Source organism: Gallinula chloropus (genome assembly GCF_964237585.1).
Source record: "Gallinula chloropus genome assembly, chromosome: 15".
In the NCBI taxonomy this organism is placed as follows: domain Eukaryota; kingdom Metazoa; phylum Chordata; class Aves; order Gruiformes; family Rallidae; genus Gallinula; species Gallinula chloropus.
Genome location: NC_140100.1, coordinates 864,906 through 888,705, shown reverse-complemented (window position 1 = coordinate 888,705; position 23,800 = coordinate 864,906). Strand labels below are relative to the sequence as shown.

The following is a 23,800-nucleotide window of genomic DNA, read 5'->3' as shown; positions in this document are numbered from 1 at the left end:
AACAGGGTCACGATTACTTTTGCTTTCTAAGCATTTTACAAAATAAATATAATACTAGAGATCTTCATTCTCCTCTCTGCATGATCTTTGATCATTACACTCAAGGAGTCTATTTGAAATAACAGTCAACATCACAGAGGTCTCGTGTCTTCTGCCCAGGGTTTTGGACTAGATAGAAGTACTAGGATGAGCAGCCACTGATGACACAAACAACAGCAGAAACTACATTTCACAGGGAGATAGACTGAGCTACAAATATCTTCCCTTCTGCTAATGTAACCACGCTGCAGTTGACATGTTCAGAGTCTTGCTGTAGGCACTGCTAACCATTGTTTTACTTCCCTCCTCTGTACCTGGTCTCATTCAACACAAGTTTTAGTAGAACTAGTGACACCCATCTCCAGTTGACCTGCACTCTGCTCTGACAACTGGGTGTGCCACAGAGCACAGTCATCTCCAACTCTAGCAGCTCCTATCATTAGTCAAATTAAAAGATATAAAGAACAATGGCAATCTAATTTTCAAGTCAGATTTTGTTTACAACGTCATGTGCGCTGGCCAGGCAAAGCCCTCACAGTAAGTACACTGAGCCAAACTGCATTAGCAAAGACAAACTGCCCGGCTGGCAAAGGGAATCCTGGAGAGGAGAGAGAGGAAGACACTAGAATGCTGCTCATGTATTTCCCTGTTCCCTTCTGAGCACCACCATCAGCCCTCCATTACCTAAGCCGCGGGTTCTGGGCAAGGCTCTGCACTCGAGCCCATGCATGATTATTTCGTGGCTGCAACTCCACAGGGACCTTGAGAGGAAGACGTACTGGCTTCTGGTCCTCTTCATCACTGACACCTGTAGGGAGATGAAGCACCAAGGGCATGGCTCAAAGCAAGGACATCTCAGTCACAGCACTGTACACTTACTTACATGAAAACAAAAGCACCACAGACATCAGCATCACCTATGGACAACTTAGGGAGCTCAGCTTCATCACTGGCGCCTTCTTCCTTAGATTACCTCCTGTTCCAATACCTTTATTTTTTCCCTTGGATACTGTAGTGGTACTGGAGGTTCCAGTTGAGCAAGCAGCATCAAAATAGGGTGGCTGGAAACTCTGAACAAGTACAGAATTTCACACCTTTAAACTGCACTGATTCCACTTACCACAAGGGAAGGAAGAGGAAGAAAAATGCTAATGAATAAATAAAACACACATAGCTGAACTGGAGAGGGTAAAAGATGTCTGAAGTGTTCAATGCTAAACAACATACTGCTGCTTGTTCCCTGTGGCACATGGGACTAAGCTTCACATAAAGTGAAAGCACAACTAGTGAAGCAGTACTGATCCTCTATGGTGTAGCTATTTCCCTTTCAATTTAATTGGTGACATACTCCAAGACTTGAGAGAGTTGGGTTGGTCCTAAAGTTACTGGGATTATACCAGCAAACAAGGGAAGTAGGCCAGTAGGGATTATCTGTGCCCAGTACAAATGTGAAACAGAAAAATCCCGTGCCAGTGATGTTACACATCAAGACAGGTCTACTCTCTCTCACATTCTTCTGACCATCTGTTAAAACCCTTTCACGTCCCAGTGTCTTTACTCACCATCTGGATCACAGAGCTTCTTCAAAGCCCTGCACATCGGAGCTTTGATACGGAGGTTTCTGCCTTTGTAACGCACAGTGGTAGCCCTGAGTACATTGGGAGAGAAGCATTTACAGGCACCATCAGCAAAGTTTTATGAACACACACACATACATGTTAAGGTCCCCTTAAAATGTGTAAATAAACCAAGTTTCACTGCAAGTGAGGACAAGACCAGTATGGGCCAACCCAAACTCACGAGAAGCTACCAGGGACTGCAATGCATAAGGACAGGAAACTCAACTACAAACTCTGCCACTCAAATTCAGCTGGTTGATGTCTGGACAATTTCTCACTTAAGTCTCAATCTTTAGGTGGAAAATCTCCACTTTTTTTCATGAGCCCAACCTTTGGTCTAAGCCAGCAGTCGGAAGCAGCAGCCTCCTATAGGAGTGCCTGGTACAAATCCTGAAGGGTTTGGCAGAACCCAGAGAACCTGCAATACATTAAAACTCTAGATACATATTGTGGGGTTTTTGCCCAGTGCTTATTACTATTTTCCTCAAGAACAGCAACTGAAAAAAACCAGTTGAGGACTAGAAGTCTTCACTTTTACTGTAGCTCATTAAAAAATAAATTTAAAAAAAAAAAAATCACTCTTCCTATCACATTGTCTTACACTAAAGTAACACATCCCCATGATTCACAATGAACACCTTCTGCCTTTGACTCCTGGAATTCAACAAAAGCTACATTTATTCTATTACCACTAATGCTGATCATCACAATAAGTCATTTTATAAAGCTCATGTTGAGATGATAGGATGCACGACTGCACACAACTGCTAGAAAACACAGTGTCTGGGAATGTGATAGAATGGCTGTACAGACAACAATGCTGCTGCATGAAAATGCCAAAATTATTGTCTTGGTTCTTCTTGCAATGAGTTAATTACACCATTACAACAATCAGAACCACTGTAATTATTTCCTTGCTTAGCAAAGACATGCCTGGATGTTCCTTCCAGCTCAAGTGGAAAACAAGAGTTTCCTAATAGTCTCATACAAAATCCACTGAAGTCAGTGAAAATAAACCCAGTGATTCACTGCACCTTGAAACAGGTTGCCAATTACATTACTTTAGGACAGCAAGTTCTTTACACTATTTCTGAGAGATGAGATTGTCTTTCTGCCTCTAAGCTGATGCCACACCTTTGTAACAAACAGGCCCTCAAAGCAGCTCCAGACAGTAAGACACAGCACTACTTTTATTATTATTATAACTTTGATGGTACAAAGATGTAAGTGACATGGGGTTTGTGGGGACATCGTTTCTTCTTAGATTAACTGATATAACTATATAAAACAGACAAGCTTCCTGGAAATTTTTCCATCATGTGACTTGAAGGCAACTGAAGGAAGGGCCTGAATGTTCAAAAGGCTACAGCAGCTCAGCTAATTTGATCAAGATGAAGAAAGGGGCACTGTTCATTTTTCATATTACCTTTTACCTTGAAGATCCTAACTAGCTGGTCATAAAGCATCTATTATTGAGTCAGGCTTCCTGGCAGCTGTTCCTGATCAATTTGTCTACCACCTGCTCCGATACACCCTGGGTTGCAGATACCCACTGTCTGTTACCACCACAGAGCAGCACACAGATGAACAACATCAGCATCATGAGCTGCTGCTGCTGCATTTGTATTTCTGCTTAAAAGGCAGAGAGGGAGGAAAAATCCCACAGAAACATCCACCAAAACCTAAGATCAAAGCCAGAAAAGAAGTGTGAAAAACACGGATATACTATGGAATAGGTATCAAACAATCTAGGAGGAAAATTGTATTGGAAGAGAGAAAAGAAGCACAGAACTGCTGAAAGGCCTTAGAAGAGGAGCAGGAACTACTGTATTCCCCAATACTGAGTATGAGCAGTACAGGTTAGAAGTCAGCAAGGGAAGTACACTGCTCAGTACATGAAGGAACACAGAACACACATAAATTTGACAAACAAGGTTAAAAACTTCACTTGGAAGTTTTCACCCTGGCACAACAGCACTCTCCCACAAATACAGCAACCAACACTTCTTACTGCTCTCTAAAACACATTTTGGAAGTAACAGCCCAGCTCTAAATTCAGGTGTTCTGCTTGGAGTGTCAGGAATAATTCTCCTAATTTCCTTTTCTATGAAGCATGATGGGCTGCAGGCAGCCAAGGGAGTGTCTGATCATGTTATTCTTTAAACTAAAATAAAGTTGGATATATTTAGAGACCGTAGCTTCCTAATTGAAATCCATGGCTGGGAAGACAGAAACAGAATAGCTCTGCTAATTTAAAAGAAAAAGTAGAATGAAAAGGAAAAAGCCTCAGCAGAGCTACTCTCACCTTAAAGTACTTTGCTCCTCCTCTTCCCTGGATTCTGGATGTTTCCAAATGCAGAAAGTAGTAAATCTTAAAAAAAGTTATTCTACTGAACATGCATTAAGAACTCCTGGTCCTAGAACTTGATACCATGAGTGTATTCTGTTTTGTATAAGGGTTTTTTTCCCAGGATGAATTGCTATTTTGTCATCAAGACTTTCAGGGACCTCCAAATTCCCCATCAGTATGCCAAACAGCTTTCACAGGGAAACCAAAGGCAATGAAGGATCACTGCACACAAAGCACACCCAGGAACCGAACCAGACAGATCAATCACTACCTGTTAAAAGTGTCTGTCTTTAACTTTTTCTTACTCAGGACATTAAGAGCCTCTTGGGTTGAGGTGGGGTAAACTACATACACTAACTAACACTGAAAAGTACTGTCCTTCAACAGTTGCAGGTTCATGGTATTTCTTTATGTGTTTGTTGTGTGGTTTCTTATTTTAACTCATACACAAATCCTACAAATATTTTCTGGATACCTTTGTAAACCAGTATTTCCTCAAATGTAGGTTTTTAAGAGTAAGGATTATTGCAAAACCTGAGTTAAATAAAAAATGTTCCAACTCTAAAAGTGAAACAAAATAAACAACTTTGGTTTAAAGGTATTTAACTGGGCTTCTGCTCAGTTCTGATATGCTCCTGTGCATCTTTCCTGTTATATACCCTAAGCACACAATCCACCAACGTGTCATTGCTGTAATAAAACACAACAGAGCAACAAAGGACTAGGCAGAAAGTGATTCAGATTCCATTTAACTTCTAAAGGAGCTTTGTTCCATGGTTCTCCTGCTTAGTGATTCCAAAAACTTCTTTAGGCAGCTGGTGTAGGCCAGTGTTGAGTATATATATGAGCATCCATGAGTATGCTGAATTAGACCAGCTACAAAAGCAGACAGAACAATCCCTGGCTTCTTCCCTGTGTGTTTCTGAGTACCTGAACTTTGATCTTTTCTAAAAGATCCCTGATTCATTCAATACAACTGTACCAAAGGCTGAGGACTGGCCTGGCTTCATCCCTCACTGGAATTGTGTAGGCCAGTCCAGAGACGTGCTAACAGACAACAGCCTTGTCTTCAACACAGGGACATGTCACACAAGAAACTCTTTCAGGTAGTGGCAAAATCTGTTAAGTTTTCAGCCACAATTCATTATCCATGACCTGAGTTACAAGATTAACTAGGAAGATTTTTCAATACCATTTTCTTATGAGAACCATTTGTTTTTCCACACACCATGTAATTATTACAGGACAGATGATGTGTAACATAAGCAAGATAAGCACTGGATTAGAACAGATGTAACTCCAGACCCTAGAGTTGTCCTGCAAATAAATTGCCAGGTAACTCCTCACAACCTTCGCCTCTCCTGACCTTTCTTACAATTAAACAAGGTTAATGTTTACCTACTTCAGAAGATTATCAGAATAATGCACATCTGCATTCCCCATTTTTTATCACTGTGGATTCTCTCAAGACTTCCAAACGCAGTGACAAGTGTTACAAAGTGCATCACAGAGGAAAAGGAGAGTATCAGACCTGAAAGAACCATGTTAGGACCTGAGGAAAAAACCTGCTTACAAATAGAGAGAGGGATCACAGAACTGTTAACATCCCTGAGCAAGATGGAAAGTTTAATCTAATGGGATATATGGAGTGTTTGCCTGTGTGAGACACAAGGCTGCTGGGGATTAATTCTGATGGTGCAGACCTCCAGGTGGTAATGAAGAGGAAAACAGGAATGCTGTTTCCCTGCACAGTTTGCTCCTCTTCAATTGACAAGTCTTACCCACCAAATGGGGCAAGAGATGCAGGAGCAAAGGGAAGCAAAGATGTGCCTTCCATCTGGTACACTGAAAGCCTATATGAGAGTAACTATTTCTGAACTGCCCAAGAATCTTAGTATTATGGACAGTCTCAGTTTTGGTTAGAAGATCAGCATTAATATTTCCAAATGCAGAGACTCCTGTTTTCAAAATTGTTTGTTGTAAGACTGGCTTTTAAAAACACTTCACAGAAATCATTTGCCTTTATTAATGAATAATTAGAAGAGCTAAACTGATGCTACAGCTTGCTAAAAGTCATCACTTCTGATGGTTTAGTCTATTTGGATGCCACTGCATTAGAAAGGCTCTCCAGTACAACACAGACCAAACTGACTGCCTGAACTCTGGTGGTACCCAGGATTCTGGGGGCGAAAGGGGAGAAACGCTCATCCCAGGCCCACTGTAACTGATCATTCAAAGCAGCAACTTGATTTAAGAATCATTTGATTAAATGAAAAAAAACTTACTATGATTTTCTTAACTGTACAAAACCCAAACCAAATGGCAATTTCTCTGTAGGTTCAGACTTTACAGTTAGAAGAGTGAACAAGTGATTTCACAAGTAACCACATTCAAGACCTGCAACACAACTGCAAGCTGTACAGAGACCCCACTGCAGAATACACAAACTCTGAAAGCAGAACTACTGCACAAAATTCTACTTAGAGATGTATCAGGTATTCCCTCATTTCTACTAGTACAGCGACTTCTAACTCCTCCTGTATGCTAAAAGTACATTGCCAAGACAGAACCCCCACGTCCCATAACTCTTTCTTGAGGTGACAGAGAAGACTTGTTCCTAAAGCAGGCAGGTGCAGAAGCGACTGGAGGGGTGAGGGGTACTGGAAGTGTCATTTCACAACTGAAAGTCAGGACTTGGGAGCAGTGTTAGAACTGTCTGGGGATGAACTGTACTCCCTGTGGTGACCAACTCAACAATCCATCTGCTGAACAACACAGATTTTAGAGTTTCAGGAATAAGTTCTTACTTACCCAGCTTGAATGAGCTCATTGAGTTTAGCTGCATTCTTGTCATCCATACCTTTACATGAAATGAGACAACACAGTGATTTAGAGTGATATAATCACAACCTTTTTTCTGTGTCCTGTTGGTTTTTCAAAACTAGCACATTTTATTCTCACATAGGATTAATGTGCATAAATGTGCTACAACATATCCTTTCAGAAAAGTTTCTATTTTCATAATGCACAAGCTTTACACAACCCTTGCCAGGCAAGTTACACTTTACCCATGGATTAAGTGACCCTTGTGTAGGTGCTACAGTCAGCTTGGGTTGCTGGGAGTTAATCTGACACTGTGGTATTAAAAAGAAAAGCGTCCTCATCTTCCTGCTCAATCTCTGTTGCTAAGGCAGCACAGCATAGCCAAAGAGCATCAAGCCCTCACAGCACTGGATGCAATAAGTCAATAAATTACCAAAAGGCACCCCCAGCCCACACTGGTGTCCTGTGCACTGCAAGGCACATTTTTAAACTGACATTATGGCAACTTGATCTTTATTCTCTGCAATAGTTCAGCCCAAATCTATTCACTGAGCAACTAAGCTCAGGAATAGCAAAGCAACCCTGACAGCTTTCCTGTCCCAGTAGCTCTATGGAAGTCACCTCAATTTCTGGAAAGATGAGACTGGGTGAAATGTACAGGGCAGGGGAAACAGGAGAAAGAAAAGACTTTCACCAGCTGCTGAGCAGACCTCTTATAACTGGGTGTAGAGACTTGCAGCTTAAGCCCATTTGGGCTGGGAGACTAGAATTTTCCAAGTGACAGTGAGTAACATATGTACTAAGTACCAAAGTTATAAAAAGACAGAAGCACAAGGCATGCATGCATTGCCATGGTGACTGTGAAACCTTACTCCCAGTCATAGCAAGGAGGGTCTGTTGATGCTTTTAAGACAAAACGTGGATATTGGGAAGAAACAGGACCAGTTATTTCTACTGATAATGCAAATTGTCTTGGCTCTGCACCATCCTCCTCATGAAACAATTCAAAATTGTTTCTCCAACATGAATTAACATGCTGGAGATCTTTGAGCAAAGAGAACAAAGTCATTCTGAACAATCAGAACAGTCTTGTTCATGACACATAACAATAATCCCAGGTGAGAAAATAATACAGAGAACAAACCCACCAAGATACAATGACTCTATGAGGAACTGAGGGGTCATTAAAGCTTTCCAGTCTTTTTCATTTTGCAACTAGGAGGACTTTAGAAAGAAGTGGAAGTATTTTGATGATTTTCCATGTCTCACAAGTTAAAATAGGTAGATGATGTCCTATGGTAGAGCACCAGTTCTGCAAGAAGCTTAGGGACAAAGACACATACTCATCCACCTACACTCACTGTTTTAGACAACGCCAGCTACCAGGACTGACAAGGTCAGAATGCATGCAGGTCAGTCAGTAAAGCTGTTACTTCTAATAATGATTTGTAATGTCTTTTCATCTTCAGGGTTCAGTAAGATTTAGAGAGAGTCATCTACAAGGACCTGTGCAAAGCATTTCACACTGTCCTGCACAACACCCTCATCTCCAAGCTGGAGAAAAATGGATCTGATGGATGGACTGCTCAGTGAATAGAGAACTGGCCAGTCACATCCAGTGTTGCAATCAATGGCTTGATGTGCAAGTGCAGACCAGTGAGGAGTGGTGTTCCTCAGGGGTCAGGACTGGGACTGGTACTGCTTAACAGACAGTGGGATCAAAGGTACCCTCAGCAAGTTTGCTGATGACACCAAGCTGTGTGGTGTGGTCACTGCAGGTGACCTCAAGAGGTTTAACAAGGCCAAATGCAAGGTCCTGCAGATGGGTTGGGCCCAGGACTGTGCACTGACATCCCAGAAAGCCACCCATGCCCTGGGCTGCATCCCCAGCAGCAGGATCAGCAGCCAAAGGAAGGGGATTCTGCCCCTCTGCTCTAGGGACAACCCTCTGCAGTGCTGTGTCCAGCTGGGGTATCCCTGGGACAAGAAGGACATGGAGTTAGAGCAAGTCCAAAGGAGGCCATGAAGGTGATTTGAGGGCTGGAGCAGCTATGCAATGGAGACAGGCTGAAAGAGTTGGGGTGGAGAATATAAGGCTTTGGGGAGCCCTAAGAGCCCCTTCCAGTCCCTTGAGGGGCTCAAGGAAAGCTGGAGAGGGGCTGGTGACAAGGACAGGGAGGGGCAGGCCCAGGGGAATGGCCTTCAGATGCAGGAGAGGAGATATTAGGAAGAAATCCTTCCCAGGCAAGAGTGGGGAGGCCCTGGCACAGGGTGGCCAGAGAAGCTGGGGCTGCCCCTGGATCCCTGGCAGGGTTCAAGGCCACGTTGGATGGGGCTTTGGGCACCCTGGGCTGGTGGGGGGTGTTCCTACCCATGTCAGAGTGTGGGACTGGATGGGCTTTGAGGACCCTTCCAACCCAAACCAGTCTGGGACTCTGTGAAAGGCACCATCCCAGATTTTGATTGCACAAGTAAAAGTAATGGTGGGTGCAAATATAATTCACACATTTATTCCCTTAGTTTTCAAGGATAATAAAATGGACAGATAATCTAAGCTGCATATACATTTACCTGTCATCAACAGGTGTTATATGCACTGCATCCCAGATAGCAAAGCTAAAGAAATCTCTCAAAGTAAAAAGTGATTAATGCATCAGACTAAGAAGGTCTTGGAAAATAAAAAATACATTTAATGAAAAAATGACCCCAGATCACTGCAATAATAACAACACAAATTCTGAGTAACTCAAAAGTGAAACTGCACTAGACATTGCCAATTTCAAGAGCAGACACTTCTCATTCTACCACATAAAAATAATTTTAAGGCATTCATACTCACATCCCCCAATCTTTTTCCTCAATTCTCCATAGCAGACTAAGCCATAAAGCTCCAGGGAGGATTTCTTCAGCCCTTGAGAAAACACTGAAAAGCAGAAAAGGTGTAAGTGAGATGCAGATTGCAGATACACAGACAGCTACACTGCAGATACTCATTTCAACACTGAAAATTAGATGATTTGTATTTTCAGTGATGAGACCAACATCTCATTGAAGGTGAGACTCTTAAGAAACACACTATAGTGAGGTGGGTTCATTGATTTTCTTTGGTGACTTTATGTCTGAAATGCAAAACACTTCTTAGATTTCAGAAAAAACAAAGCAGCTTCCACAGAATTTAAACCCACAACAGTTCAATATGGAAAATAAAGCTACTTTGCAAAAAAGCTGACTGCAGTATTACTGAGCTGTTCAGCATTCCTGGAGGAAATATCCAGGAAATACCCCCAAGAAAATACATACAGAACTCTTTCTTGTATGAAAACCAAGTAGTAGGCCTGGATACTCCAGGAGACAGAGCATGTCCTCTGTGAACATGAACACACCTCTGAGATTTAATGCAAACTCCAGAGTGCACATTTTTACATGAAGAACTGCATACTTGTTATTAACCTTTCCAAGTTTATTTTCTTTTCCTCATCAACACACACCATGTGGGCATTATTATTGCCAATGGACCTAAACACCTGTGGCAGCAAGGAAAGACAGCCTTGTGGTTTATAAATTAGATGGAAATAGTTATTCTTGCCTAGTCACGAAGAATTGAGTTCTCTGACTTGCAGACTCCTTTAGTCCCAAAATGCAGACACAAATATTTCTACCAATAATCAAGCTAATTATACTATTGCACTAATTTTTAAATCCCTTCAGACAATAAGATTTCAGACCTTATATGTGGAGAAAACAGATTAAGTTCCTCAATGCCATTTTTTAAGTTCTTTCATATTGTGTTTGCTGTAAAATTTATTTTTATATAAAATACTAATGTCTTTCATCCTAAAATGCTGACTTGTTTTGGAAAAGGAACTTAAAAATACACCTTATGACAAATGTTTTAAATGTGAAACTCCTCCTGTAGATAACCTAATCTCAGGAACAGAAAAAAAAAACATTTCACAAAGACTACATTGTACACCACCTTTGCATTCCTTCAGCTTCTTTTCTACTCTCATCTATTTTCTGTTTGAGTTATTTTTAACTTGAGAGGGTCTGGCCACAAATCATCTACATGAATTTACTATCCAAACTTATACAGATGTTAAAGAGTTGTTTAAAGACCAAAACATTCAACCACCATGTAATTGCCATGATTTATGCAACTCAGCATACAGCATCAGAAGGACATGAAAACAGCAGAGACTTTAACTTAACAGGAGAGCAGATATTCTTCATACCTTAAAAAGTCCATAGTATTGGGTGCCAGAAAAACCTGTTTGTTCTGAAATGGATTTCTTTAACTTGCTATTAGGAGGAGACTACCTGCAAACTGACTTCAATTCTCACTGCCTATTACTGAATAGCATGCCTTTGATAAAAAAACATTATGAATGATCATATATTACTATTACATTACAAAACACCACTAGCAGTTCCTATGATTTCCCAATTTCCTTTTCATTCAACAAGCTGGGGGAGGAGGAAAAAGAATGACAGGATAGGAATATGGCACTAGGACTCCTAAGTTACTGAAGCAATGACACAATTTCAGGCTTATTTAGTTTAACAAATATTTCACTATCTACACTTGTACCAGACTAGGTAGTTCTACCTTTCCCCAAGAAATGCAAAGTAGTCAATTTGCTCAATGAAGTCATACCTGACTAACATTTAGGTAACTGTCCTCAAAGGTTTGCTCCTGAGAGCAGAAAAACATTTCCTTGAACCTGCTTTTTTCCCCAGTATGAATAGTGGGATCAGCATGTATTATGGTGTGGTGAATTGATACAAGTACCAGGGTTTGAGAAGTATTTTCCAAACCCCATGAAACTCAGTACAGCCACGCTGATAAAAACAAGACGTGTTCATAGACATCCTACTCAGTATTTATCTTCTTATCTCCACCATTCCCATGGTGGCACTAAAATGCAGGACTTCAACCCTCAGGAGACTGAGCCTACCCTGAGCCCATTCCTTGGCATACTAACCGTTATCAAAGTCAATGTACTTTGAGATCTTGTGCCAGGTGCGGTAGTAGAAGTGGCGAACCTGTTCCTTATTCTTCACCATGCTTGCTGGTTTGCCTTTCTTTTTGTATTTCAGGGCAATGTTGTTCTGGATAGCTTCAAAGTCCTTCCCATGCTGAAGAACAAATAAAACAAAGCTTACTGTGATCAAAGACTGAATATGGTGCCTACAACTCTTATTAGAATAGAACAGATTTTCTTGTTTGCTGATATTACAGTGTGTGCTGCCTTTGCAAGTTGAGATGGGGACATTATTTACTTCTCATCTGAAACAGAACTGTAATTGAGAAATAATTTATTGCAAATGTTCATGAACAAAGCTCACAAATACTTCCTGTGTATTTTAAAACAAAAAAGCCACATTTCAGAAGTGTAAAGCTGATTGACAGCTGCTTTCCAGCCAACTCCATACACACATGTGCAAATGAGTACGTATACATCTTGCTCCTGCAAATCCTAATTGACTCAACCTCCTGAAGGAGCATCCAGATACTAAGCAAAGTCACCTCAGTGTGTTATTTTCCCCTACAGTACCTCATACAGTCCCTCGAAGAAAGTATTTTTGTCCTCTGTGCTCCAGGATTCCCACTGCCGTCTGACCTTCTTTCCTTCCTCCTTCTCTCCAGCTGAGGAGCCCAGGTTCCTTGCTGCTGACTTGGAATTCCCAGCAGGGTTGCTGGGAGGAATTCCAGATGTGCCACCAGATGCAGTCCCTCCATTATCTGCTCCTGCAAAAAAATTTGACCAGAGTGAGTATTAAACTAACTGGAGGATTCTCAGAGCTTCCTCCTCCTTCTCCGCTCCCATCTGTATCAGGGCTTTCCCAAGACATCTCACCTGAAATACAAATAACAAGGGTTTTTTTAAGAAATAAAAATCTCAGCAAAAAACAAGGGGAAGATTTCAATGGCTTAAATTTGTATTTCCACAGGTAAGACAGATAAGCAGGAATATACCAAAGCGACCTCCAGAAAACACCACACTCCTGATGCTTATACCCTGGGGCGCTCTGCTGTTGCCTCTTTGCAGTTGAGGGAAACTGCTGAGCAACATTCAACACAGATGTGACCAGTAAAGCAAATTAACAACCATGATAAAATATATGTCATTTCATACCCTCTTCCTTATTCTTGATCCTCCTGCCTCCAAAATAACTGTGGTAGTTGTCTACTTTATTTCATCATATGATAGTGGATGAGCATTCTCAAGAATCTGATCCTCAGTATAAAGAGCACCATCTCTGACACTCAGTGCACCTTGGATAATCCCAACTCCTTCTCCTTCCTCAAATCCTGGTGCCCAAAGGCATAGAAACATAATCTTGACCGTATCTTTCTCAGTTACCAGCACCCCAAAGAAGCCAGATCAGCAAAAATGTGAAGCCCAAACATACTCCCATGAGAATAAAGCCTGATGGAACCAAGAGAATCTGCTGTTTGTGCAAGTAGGGGACAGGGAAGAAAATGCAATGGAGAAGCTTCAGGGAGGTGGGAGCTACATTCCACTCCCTCAGCTTCATTCAGAAGAAAAAGGATATTTTTTCTTTTTTTTTTTAAAATCACCTCTGAGATTGTTAGTCTTGTACAGACATCTCAGTAATCAAAACCCATTATCAACTAACCTTAAACCTGTGATTTAATCATAACAGAAATAAAACCAAACATCATGCTTGGTTTGAGGCTGTAACATTATCAGAATGTTAATCCAGAAACCAGGAAAACCTCCCAAAAAGCACAGACATTTTTCCTACAAAAACAACTACTCTCAGTAACTCACACTCTCAATTTTGTTGCAAAGTATTAGTTAAAGTTTGACTGCCCTTATCAATGCAGGCATGTACTTAGTGAAACAGAAGCCTTTTAACATTAAACATACATTGTTATAAAAATGCTTATTGCTTTTCCAATTGTCCAGTGACTGTCCTTTATGTTTTGTCTTTTATCTCATGATAAACTGTCTTGCCTTAGTTTTATTTGCTTGTAACTCCAGCCTGCAAGATACAGCAGTTCCAACTGGTTTCTCAAGCTTTTACACACACTAGCACAGTCCTCTCTATCCTATTTAGGCTTAAAAAGTTCCATTATCTTTTAAAACTCAATCACATTGAATTTTAACCAGCTTGTTTACACCTACAAAGTCAGGGGGGTTCATATATGTACCTACATACCTCATTCACAAACCTGGATATCTCAGTTTGATAATCCAACTATTATTTTTAAGGGTATCAGAAGACTCAATTGTTACAGGCTTAAAATGATTTAGAGATTTGAAAGACTTGTATATACAACAATTCAGTTGCAATTGGAAAGTAGTTCCTTTGGATATTGCTCAAAAAACCTAAAAAAGCTGTTTGTTCAAGTAACATCTGAAATGAAGTAGGGAAGAGAGAAGTATGCATGAAAGCACACTTTTTCCTGCATACAATAAATATTTACTTGGTATGTAAGATGATATTGTGACCACCTCATGGTTAGTATTTCTTCTATTTCTAGGCATGACTATTTGGTCCTTTGGAAGAAAATTACTGCCACCATGGGGAAGCATGTAAGGCAAAACCTGAAAAAGAATTGGGCACCTAGAAAAAAATGCACTCAACTTCTCACATAAACAGCCTCTCTACTTCCTAAAGCATTCATCAGCCACTGGATAAAACAACAGAAAGTAAAGTGACTTAATTCTGGTTCTGTGAAGGTAAATCCTTTCAAAAAATGAAAACATTAGAAAAACTCAAAGCACTTTAATAGATGCCTGAGAAGAAACCCAACGATTTTCAGACACAGAATTGCTTCTTTACTCTGTAAATGTGAGACTGAGCTATCACAATTTACACAGTAAAGAAATACAGATCTTTAAAATCTTCAGTCAAGAAAGGGAAATTCAAACCCATCAGTCCTCAATCTACCATCTCCTGTTGCTACCAGCTCCCAATGCAAAAGATGCCCTTCATCAAAAGACAGCTACAGGATTCCACTCCAGCGCTACTATTCTGATTACAGACCCTTAACTTTCTAGAAATCACTTACAGGAACCACAAATGCAGGATTTTCAGGGTTTATTTGTTGGGTGGTTGGGGTTTTTTTTGAATCACTGAATTGTTATTGAGGTGTTGTTTGGGTTTTTTTAAATCCCTGTATCACTCAACTAAGTAAGAACCTAAAGTAGCTGCCAAAAGTTCAGATCTTATCAAAGATTTTCTGAAGACTGTATTGCACACTTGGTACATGTCAAGTTTTCATTATTAAAAAGCATAAGGCTGAAAAGCAAAAGAAAAAGGAAATCTATTCATACACCATTAAACTACACCTTAGACATTTATTCTTTCAATCTTACCATGTAAGATTCCTGTAACATACAAAACAGCCAACAAGTTTTCACCCCTTCACTAATGATAGATGATGATGATCATTAATTCCCAACAACAGATTATTTAATACTCCAGCAATGCATTAAAACCAACAGGTCCACTGAGGCTGCCATGCCACTACTGTTGCAGAATTGCTGGAGAGAGGAAGGGGGCTTACTCTAACAATCTGTTTTGATGCTCATTCTAAGTAAAATCATCTATCAAAGGAGATCACTGCAGATGAGGCAAAGACAAGATGGTCATTCTCACTTTGTCTAATTATCCTGCATTACCCAACCCTTAGAAAACCGTTGTGGGCATCCACACAACTGCAGCTACCACAAACCCTTCCCTCCACTCCAGGATCCAGTGGAGCACCAGAACCTGCACAAGAGGTAGAGAACAGCAGGATGGGATGTGTAACTTGTCAGCATTTTCACTCACCTTTCAATGCAGAGGTGGCAGAGACATCAGGTTTGTGTGTCTGATAGTTAACTATAACCCCCAACAAAATCACCAAGAACACCAATATTTCAGAGAAACTTACTACTTGCTCTTAGTGTTCTCTCCCCATCTCTATATGGCTCATCATTCTTCTTTTATCTGTGAATGGCATAACATCATCTCAAGCTACATTTTCCATAGAAAAGGGCTGCTGTCTTTGTAGTTCTAAGCAAAACACAATTCCTTACAAAAACCTATCTACAAGTATTTAAAGAATGAAGTTTATAAGTCTGCTATCAAAGTGACAAACTCTAGAATGCTGCATGTATCAAATAATCAAGTCACTGATAGTACTGGTGCCTTATCCTGGCTACAGTCACAAGTTCATCCTTACAGTCTCTGCACAGAATCCCAGTGTCTGCTTTTCAAATTTTCATTGGTAGCTCTAACATGCCAGCTGATTCCACATCCATGGAAGATGGAATGCAGAGTGAATCCCCACAACACCCATGTATCTTAACACACAGGCTGTGTCTCTTCTTGGTGTTCTACAGGCTTAGCTCTCAAAAAATCTCAACTTCTTCATGAGTCACCAGTCAACTGTAGGTGGAATATCTCTCAGGGAATGCCTTTATAAAGGAGATGGTACCTTCATACATCCTTGTACACCACAGACCAAATGTGGAGCATCACAACACTAAACTTACTCTCCAAAGCACAGGATGAAAATGCCAACTTAAAATCATGGCAGGAAGTTTCCTTCAGAACATTCATTCTTCTCTTTTGGGTTGGACAGGAGCCTACATCAAGGCTAAATGACCCAAGATGATCTTCAAAAGTGGTTTTGGTAAAGATTGCCATTAAGGTCGTACCAGAAAACACCTCTGAGTGACTATTTTGTTCTCTGAAACCCACATTAGTGCTGCGCAGTCTTGTGAAATGCACCTCAAAACATGTGCTACAGAGACAGGTAAGGTGCTATGATCTATACTAAACTAACAAGTTTTATACAATGTCAAAAGATGGAACATTTGAATTCAATTAACACCTTCAGACAAGTAATTCCTTTTCCAAGAAGCAACTGATTACTACTGCAAAACCAATCCAAATACTTGTTTGGGTGATGCTTCACATTTTACAAAAAAAAATCTAGAGCAAGAGCATGAAAATAGTAAGCTTCAGATCATCACCATTAAACTGTTACTATTCCCTTTTGAGGGTCCAGGAGGGGCATGAACATGATCAGGGGGCTGGAGCACCCCCCCACAAAGACAGGATGGGCTTGTTCAGCCTGGAGAAGGCTGTGGGGGGACCTCATTGCAGCCTGCCAGTACTTGAAGAGAGCAGAGAAACAGGAGGGGAATCAACTTTTAAAAAGGGGAGATAATGGCAGGACAAGGGGGGTGGACTAAAGCTAAAGGAGAGAAGGGTTAGATGAGATATTAGGGGGAAGTTCTTCACAGAGAGAGTGGTGAGGGGCTGGAACAGGCTGCCCAGAGAGGAGGTGGGTGCCCCATCCCTGGGGGTGTTCAAGGCCAGGTTGGCTGGGGCCGTGGGCAACCTTGTGTAGCTCCAGGCCTGGAGGTTGGTGTCCCTGCCTGTGGCAGGGGGTTGGAGCTCTGGGACCCTTGGGGTCCCTTCCAACCCATGCCATTCTATGACTTCATTCTATATTCAGAAAATGGATAAAAACACAGAAATGGGAACACTCTACTCAAGCATAGTTACAACTTAATCTACAGCACAGAATGGCAGTGTATTCTGCATTTGCTTTTACCAGTGTGGTCACAACACACACACGCAGGTTCTAACCACTCGCTGCATGGAAGAGAGCCACAGAACATAACTGAAACCTCTGCTCAGCAAGCAGGGGGCATACTGGGAAGGTAAACGCTCAGAAACCCCTCCTTTTCAGCACCCTTATACTGCTCTGCTTCCCCTCCCTCAATGTACCTAGCTGCTTTTGAACTCACGTAGTAAACTGCCTTGACCTCCAGGTATTCCTTCAAGATCCTCCTCTGATTTTGTGCAGGGCACTTTAAGACTGACTTCCAAGCATTCATGCTTCAGAGAGCATGCATTATTGGAGGTGCAGACTACAAACTAAAATACAATAAAATTATGACTGATATTTGAAAATAAGGTGATATTAATTAAAAAAAAAGAATAAAGGGGGGGAAAAAAGGGGGGAAAGAAGCAAATATTAAATGTTTTCGCTTTTGAAGTAAAATATCCTTCAAATTTTATTTTATTATGCTACTTTCTATGTTATTTCTGTCCTAAACTCAAAAGTACAACTCTCCACAAAAGGCAAGAGACAGCATCCAATGATGCAATTAAGGATTACATCAGGGTAATGTGAAAATCAGCAATAGGTTTAAACATCCTACTAGGCAGAATTTGAGAACTGTTATTGATAATCTTTCCTGAACCATATTAAGGTAAAGGTGGAAAGTCAGCAGCTGCTGCATGAGCAAGCTCTTCCTACAGTTTATGGTAAAGTTTAGTTTAGCAATAGTTTTTCTGCTACAATGAAGCACCCTAGAAACATAAATGACAGAAGTAAAAAGGGATCTGCAACAGCCAGAAAAAGAAAAGAAACAAACCCCAAACTCTTTTCAAAGCACTGTTGAAGACATGATAGGGACAAGCCAATTCCTGCTGAGTAACCACAATTTGAAAGACATTCACTTTATTGATTACACTCCTTAATAGTAGCCTTGGAAAGAGTTTTCAGTTTAGAATACACAGATTCTAAAAGCAAGACCACTTCAATAAAACTGAGGGTTACACAGAATTACTGAAAGACCACAACAAAGTACCAGTTTCTGGTTTCACTGGACCAAGCTTCAGTGTGGTCTAGACACTGCTGCTGGCCAGTGTCACAATCACCTTGGCAGCCATCACCTTGACTGATACACCAAATGGAAAAGCTTCCACTGTCAGAGCTGATCTGAAGTACCTGCATTCAAGCTTTTTATCATTTTTACACTTAATGGGGGGAGGAGAAAGTGGGTGGGACAGCAGGTGGAAGGATTTAAGTCCAATCTGTATTAATAATCTTCACCTCTCCATTAGTTCCCCACTGGAAGCCAGACTTCACTCAGAACACAAAGCCCTACAAATTCTCATCATAAGACATTCCGCTAGGGAAAATTCAAGACAAGCCTGGTAAACCTCTCAGTATGCATCCCTGAACATAAAGAACTCAAATTAGAAAGGATCCCACTCCGTGGCTCTGTTCTCCAAGATCTGACAGTCACAATCTCAACCGTATCAGAGAAACCAACTTCAATGCACTCTCATCAGAACGAGCCGGGCAGAGCTGCGGCTGGTCTTACAATGCAAAACGTGAAGCACAACCATTGTTCTGCAACACACCAGCACCCCAATGACTGAAGAAGTATCCCCAAACCTGAGAACATGGTCAGGGTACAGGGATTACAAGCTGTATCTACAACTGATCACCGAAATAAGGTTATATACAGAAGGGAAAAGGGTTAATTTTGAATCCGAACTGCAAAACAAAGTAAGTTTGTTTCTCAATTGTAAAATTGGAAATGATTGTTTGCAAGTAAACATAAATACACACATGGACAAAGATGCATGTATTTTGTTCCCATGTGTGTATACACTTTGAAAGCAATGGAGTGATTTCAAATGCATGTATTTGGCTTGTCAATCACGGTCAACATGTATTCCAGAGAAACACCTCCTCGCATTTAATACCTCTTACTACCTTTGAAATAATTATCTGTAGCTAAACACTCCTGGGTATTCCATCTGTTTGTTTATCTGGTTTAATGCAACTGAGAGGAGAATTACACAGGTCTTTCTGTTCTATCCTCCAGCATCACACAGAGGAATTTTTCACTTGGAAAACAAAAAGTTTAGGAGATTAAAGAAGACTTACTAAGGTGTTAAAAAAAATCATCAATTATAAAAACTGTGAAGCAGCTGAATTAAAAATGTAGTTATTGCCTATTCCATGAAAAAAAAATCCCAATTTGTACTTCTTGATTACTGTAACACAAATCTATGATACTTAGTTAACATTTACCTAATACCCAGCACCTATATACCACCACAATGGACCGAAGAGTGAGGTGGTCTCCAAGACAGATTTACTCTACATGGAGTTTTACTTTGTTCCACTACACAGGAGCAAACTTTTTTATTTCAAATGCTGAACAACTCTGCGAGTGGTGTTCATCTCAAAAATTAACAGAAAATAACACTTGAGTACTTTTGCACAAGTTATCAAAAATTACTCTCAAGTACAGCTCACCTCCAGTGCCAGATGTCATCCAGCAGCTGCTGAGCACACACAATAGCACCAAAATGTATTAAAATATCCCTGCTGCCTTCTAGATCCCCAAGTTAAGAAATAGCTTTGAAAAAAATTCTCATTACAGTGCTAAAGCAAAAAAGCACATGTGTATGTATGTACATTCAGATGTACACAGACCAATCTTAATCAAAACTCAAATTACATGGAAATGCCCAAACTGTTCTGGAACAGTAATGTAGGACTCATAAAACCTTAGAAACAAATATGTCACCCTGTATTTCATAGCTGTTTCCAAAATAGTTCTTTGGGTAAAAGAGTCATGGAAATAATTAGGGGAAATCACCAGTGTCCTGTGGGTTGTGTTTGTTTTCCCCTTTTTTAACTAGCACCCAGTGAGTATTTTATTATTACCCAAGAACAGAATTCAGAGTGCAGCCACCTGATTACACAGCTAGCTAGAGCCTAATTTCCTAACCAAAATACAGGGATTTCCTAAAACTCAAGAGAGATGAAATGCAGGAATTAAAGGTTTGCTTCAGTAATGGAGACTTTTTTCCTCCTCCACACACACATCCAAATCTCCCGTTTCTGCAAGTGCAAAGAGAATAGTGGGCAGCCAAGAAACTGAAGCCTTGGGACACAAAGAAGAATTCAGCTACTGTGAGAAACAAGCCTCAAAACACCTTCCCCAAAACCAAACAAAAGATGGCATCTCCAGGAGGAGAATGACAACCCCCAAACGCAGAGGTGACTCCCCCCGACTGCCATCCCCCTTGCCCGGGTGTTTTAAGGGTGCCAAATACAGTACCTTTGCCTTTTGCAGCAGTGCTGCTGCCAACTGAAGAGGATGCCTGGGAATCCTTCTTCAGCCTCTTGCTCTGAGGTCTGACGCTGGACCTGAGAAAATGATGCTGGTCCTGGCTGTGGGAGGGCTGAAGGGAGGCCGGGGCCTGTGATAAGCTGGGGTTCGGTGGGGGGCTGCTGTTAGTGTTGTTGTTAATAATCTTCTCTTCTTTCTTTGTGCTGCTACTGCCTGGAGCTGCCTCTCCTCCTCCTCCTGCCCCTTCTTCTTCCAGGGACTCCTCATCTCCTCCTGCTCTCTTGCCCAGCTTTTTCACCCCTTCCTCCCCGCTGCTCTCTCCCAGTTTCACTGTCATCCTGTTGGGGAAAAGAGAGAGAAAAGAGGGGGGCACAAAGTTAGGCCAGGGAGCCCCCCAGAGAGGGAGAGAAATCCCTGGGCTGAGAGGGGAGAAGTTTAGCTGCAGAAATTCCTCTCAACATGGCCGCCGTTGTTTGTTACTAAATCCCCTTTCGTTTGCTGTCCCGACCCAACAACCTGTGCCGAGGGCGGGAGGGGAAAAGCCCCGCCGGAACCCCCCCCAAACCGGCCCAAAAGGCAGCCGGGCTCCCCCGGCAGCCCTCCGGCACCCTCCCGAAGGGGTTCGGGGCGCCTTTGGCGGAGAAATCGCCCAGCCAAACTCGGGCGTGTGGAAGCGCTCGACAGCCGCTGAGAGGAAAGGCAGCCGCCGAGCCCGGCGGAGCGGAGCAGGGCAGCGCGGCCGGGCCGGGGCGGCTGCTCGCCCCCCATCCTACCCATTCCGCGGCGCCTCGGGCCCAGGGGGGCTCTTCTTTCTCCTCACCATGGAGCCGAGGTGATCCGACCTGCCGCGGGGGGGGGATTCATATTCCTAGACGCGGCGGCGGCGGCTTCTCCTCCTCTGTGCGTGTGTGTCTCTGGGGCTGGGACTGGCCGAGGCTACCGAGATTTCCAGCTCCCCCTCCGCCCCCACCCCGCCAAAGCCCCGGCACCTCTCCGCCGCTCCCCGCGGGGCAGCCCCACGCCCGGCCGCCTCCTCCGCGGAGAGCATCGCGCCGCGGGCCGGGCGCCTGTCACCGCCGGCCTTTGCCGACCGACCCGCGCCGGGAGCCGGCCTGACTCCCCACGGCCCACAGCTTCGGGCTGGCTCCCTCAGCCGCTTCCAGCATCTCCCTTCCTCCCCGCTAACGCGACCCTCTTCGCTTTATCTCCCATTCGCAGGGCAGCAGGCTCCGCAGGCATCTGCAGTGGCTTCCCCCCGCTGCCTCGCCGGGGACCACGCAGTTTATGGCGATGCTGGGACCTCTCGCCCAAGCGATGAAGTTCTAAGGCAGCTTTTGTGAGGGGATCGCTCCTGGACTTTCCGACAGGCATCGCCAAAGAACTTCAGCTCCAAATCTGACGCTTGGACGGGCCATCGGGACGATGGCTCACCCTGTGCCTAACTTCATACATCCTCTCGGTTCTCAAGGTTTTGGGGGGTTTTAAATACTTGGAACAAAACACCAGATGCACGCACAAAAGCTTAAGGCACTATTATCTGATACAACCCAACAGCTCTTTGTTTGGGGTTGGTTTTTTTCCCCTTAAAGACTGAAAATATTACCAACACTGTATCGAAAAGAAGTCAACTCCCAAGAAACTCCTTAGAGCACACCAGAAAGAAGCAGCAGTTGCAATGCAGCTGCCTTATCAACAGGACAGGAGCCACAGTCCAACTCTAATTAAGGGAAAATATAAAAACCAAGGAGAGAAGGAAATTCTGAACATCACAAACAAAGTGTGGAACTACTGCAGATTTGTCTGGCACCAGGATAACGCAGTTTGAGACAGACAAGATGCATTAGTGTAACACAGTGCACAAGTGTGTGTGATTGGCGTTTATGGGTTGCGATCCTAATGTTTGAATGAGACTTTTCCCTCTAATGATTCTCAGCTGAACCACTGCACCTACCAATCCAGAATTACTCTGGGCAATGTTCCATTCTGTGTGAATGCTCAATAAACTGATCTGAGCTGTGGATCTAAACTCAAAGCTTGCTTCACTGTTCACCTGACACGTCCCTAATTATAAACACAACCTTGCTCTCCCCACAACAGAAATGGCAGCACTCACAGTTATTTCCAGAAATCTTCCAACTCTGGCAGTCTGTGCTCAAAGACTTCACTCAAGCAAGGCTCAAGTCTCCTTCGTTTGAATTTTAGTCTTATTACCACAAATTAAACCGTGCATCCACTGGCATTCCCCAACGATTGGTAGGGGGTTCCAGAGAAACACACGTTGGGGGTAGCTCCTTACAAGGGTAGGGCACAAAGCCCAGCATCTGCCGCCCTTCCCAACAGCCGGCTCCTCACCACTGCCCAGCCCCGGCAGTGCCCTGCACCCATTTCAGCGGCTTTCCCCCCTTCCACGTGTCACCTGTCTGTCTCTTTCCTTCCAAAAGGAGTCTTCTCAGCCTCGCCGCTTCAGTCCTCCAGACACTACTCGGCCGCCATCCCTTCGCCCGGCTCCCCTCAGGCGGGATGCTCCACCGGCAGAGCCCGGCGCCGCCGCACCCCGCCGATCGGAGGCCAGGACAGGGGAGCTGGGCCGGGCCAGGCCCCCCAGGAGCACGCACGCCCCGCGGGGGGCCCAGAGCTCCGCTGCTCCCCGCCCCCGCAGCCCCCTCCGCCCCCCGGGCAGCTCCCCGCCCCGCGCCGCGCCTCACCTGCCGCATCAATGCCGCCGCGCAGCCTCCGCGCTCCAGCTCTCCCGCCGGCGGCTGCCTCGGGTCTTCCGGCACCCGCAGCTCCAGGCACCCCCAGGCTGCGCCCCGCACCCGCCAGCTCGGGCGGAGGCCGGCGCGCCCTACGACCACCGCGGACCCCAGCGGCCCTCCCAGCTTTGCTGGCGGCGGCAGCCCCGCTCCCGGCCGCGGAGGCGACCGCTCTGCCCCGGGCTCCTCCGAAACCGCCGCCGCGGCGCCGGCACCGGCGGCTCCTCGTCAGGCCTCAACGCCCCCGGCCGGAGCCGCGGCTCCCTGGCGCGCCGGGCTCGGCCACGCTCCGTCGTC

The 23,800-nt window shown here is 43.4% G+C and overlaps 1 protein-coding gene across 1 annotated transcript in view; it reads right to left on the bottom strand.

Annotated features, from left to right (window-relative positions):
* CRAMP1 (cramped chromatin regulator homolog 1) overlaps nucleotides 1-23,538 on the bottom strand; it is a gene marked incomplete at its 3' end in the record, with an annotated part of 39,446 nt that extends 15,908 nt beyond the window's left edge. The window contains exons 1-8 of the mRNA XM_084270875.1: nucleotides 23,456-23,538; nucleotides 20,739-21,088; nucleotides 12,387-12,580; nucleotides 11,814-11,967; nucleotides 9,671-9,754; nucleotides 6,820-6,868; nucleotides 1,602-1,687; nucleotides 724-847 (exon numbers count right to left, since the gene is read on the bottom strand). Coding sequence (XP_084127001.1) covers nucleotides 724-847; nucleotides 1,602-1,687; nucleotides 6,820-6,868; nucleotides 9,671-9,754; nucleotides 11,814-11,967; nucleotides 12,387-12,580; nucleotides 20,739-21,087 — 1,040 coding nt within the window. The 5' untranslated portion in view covers nucleotide 21,088; nucleotides 23,456-23,538. The remainder of the gene's footprint in view (nucleotides 1-723; nucleotides 848-1,601; nucleotides 1,688-6,819; nucleotides 6,869-9,670; nucleotides 9,755-11,813; nucleotides 11,968-12,386; nucleotides 12,581-20,738; nucleotides 21,089-23,455) is intronic.
* Between the last annotated feature and the right edge of the window lie 262 nt (nucleotides 23,539-23,800).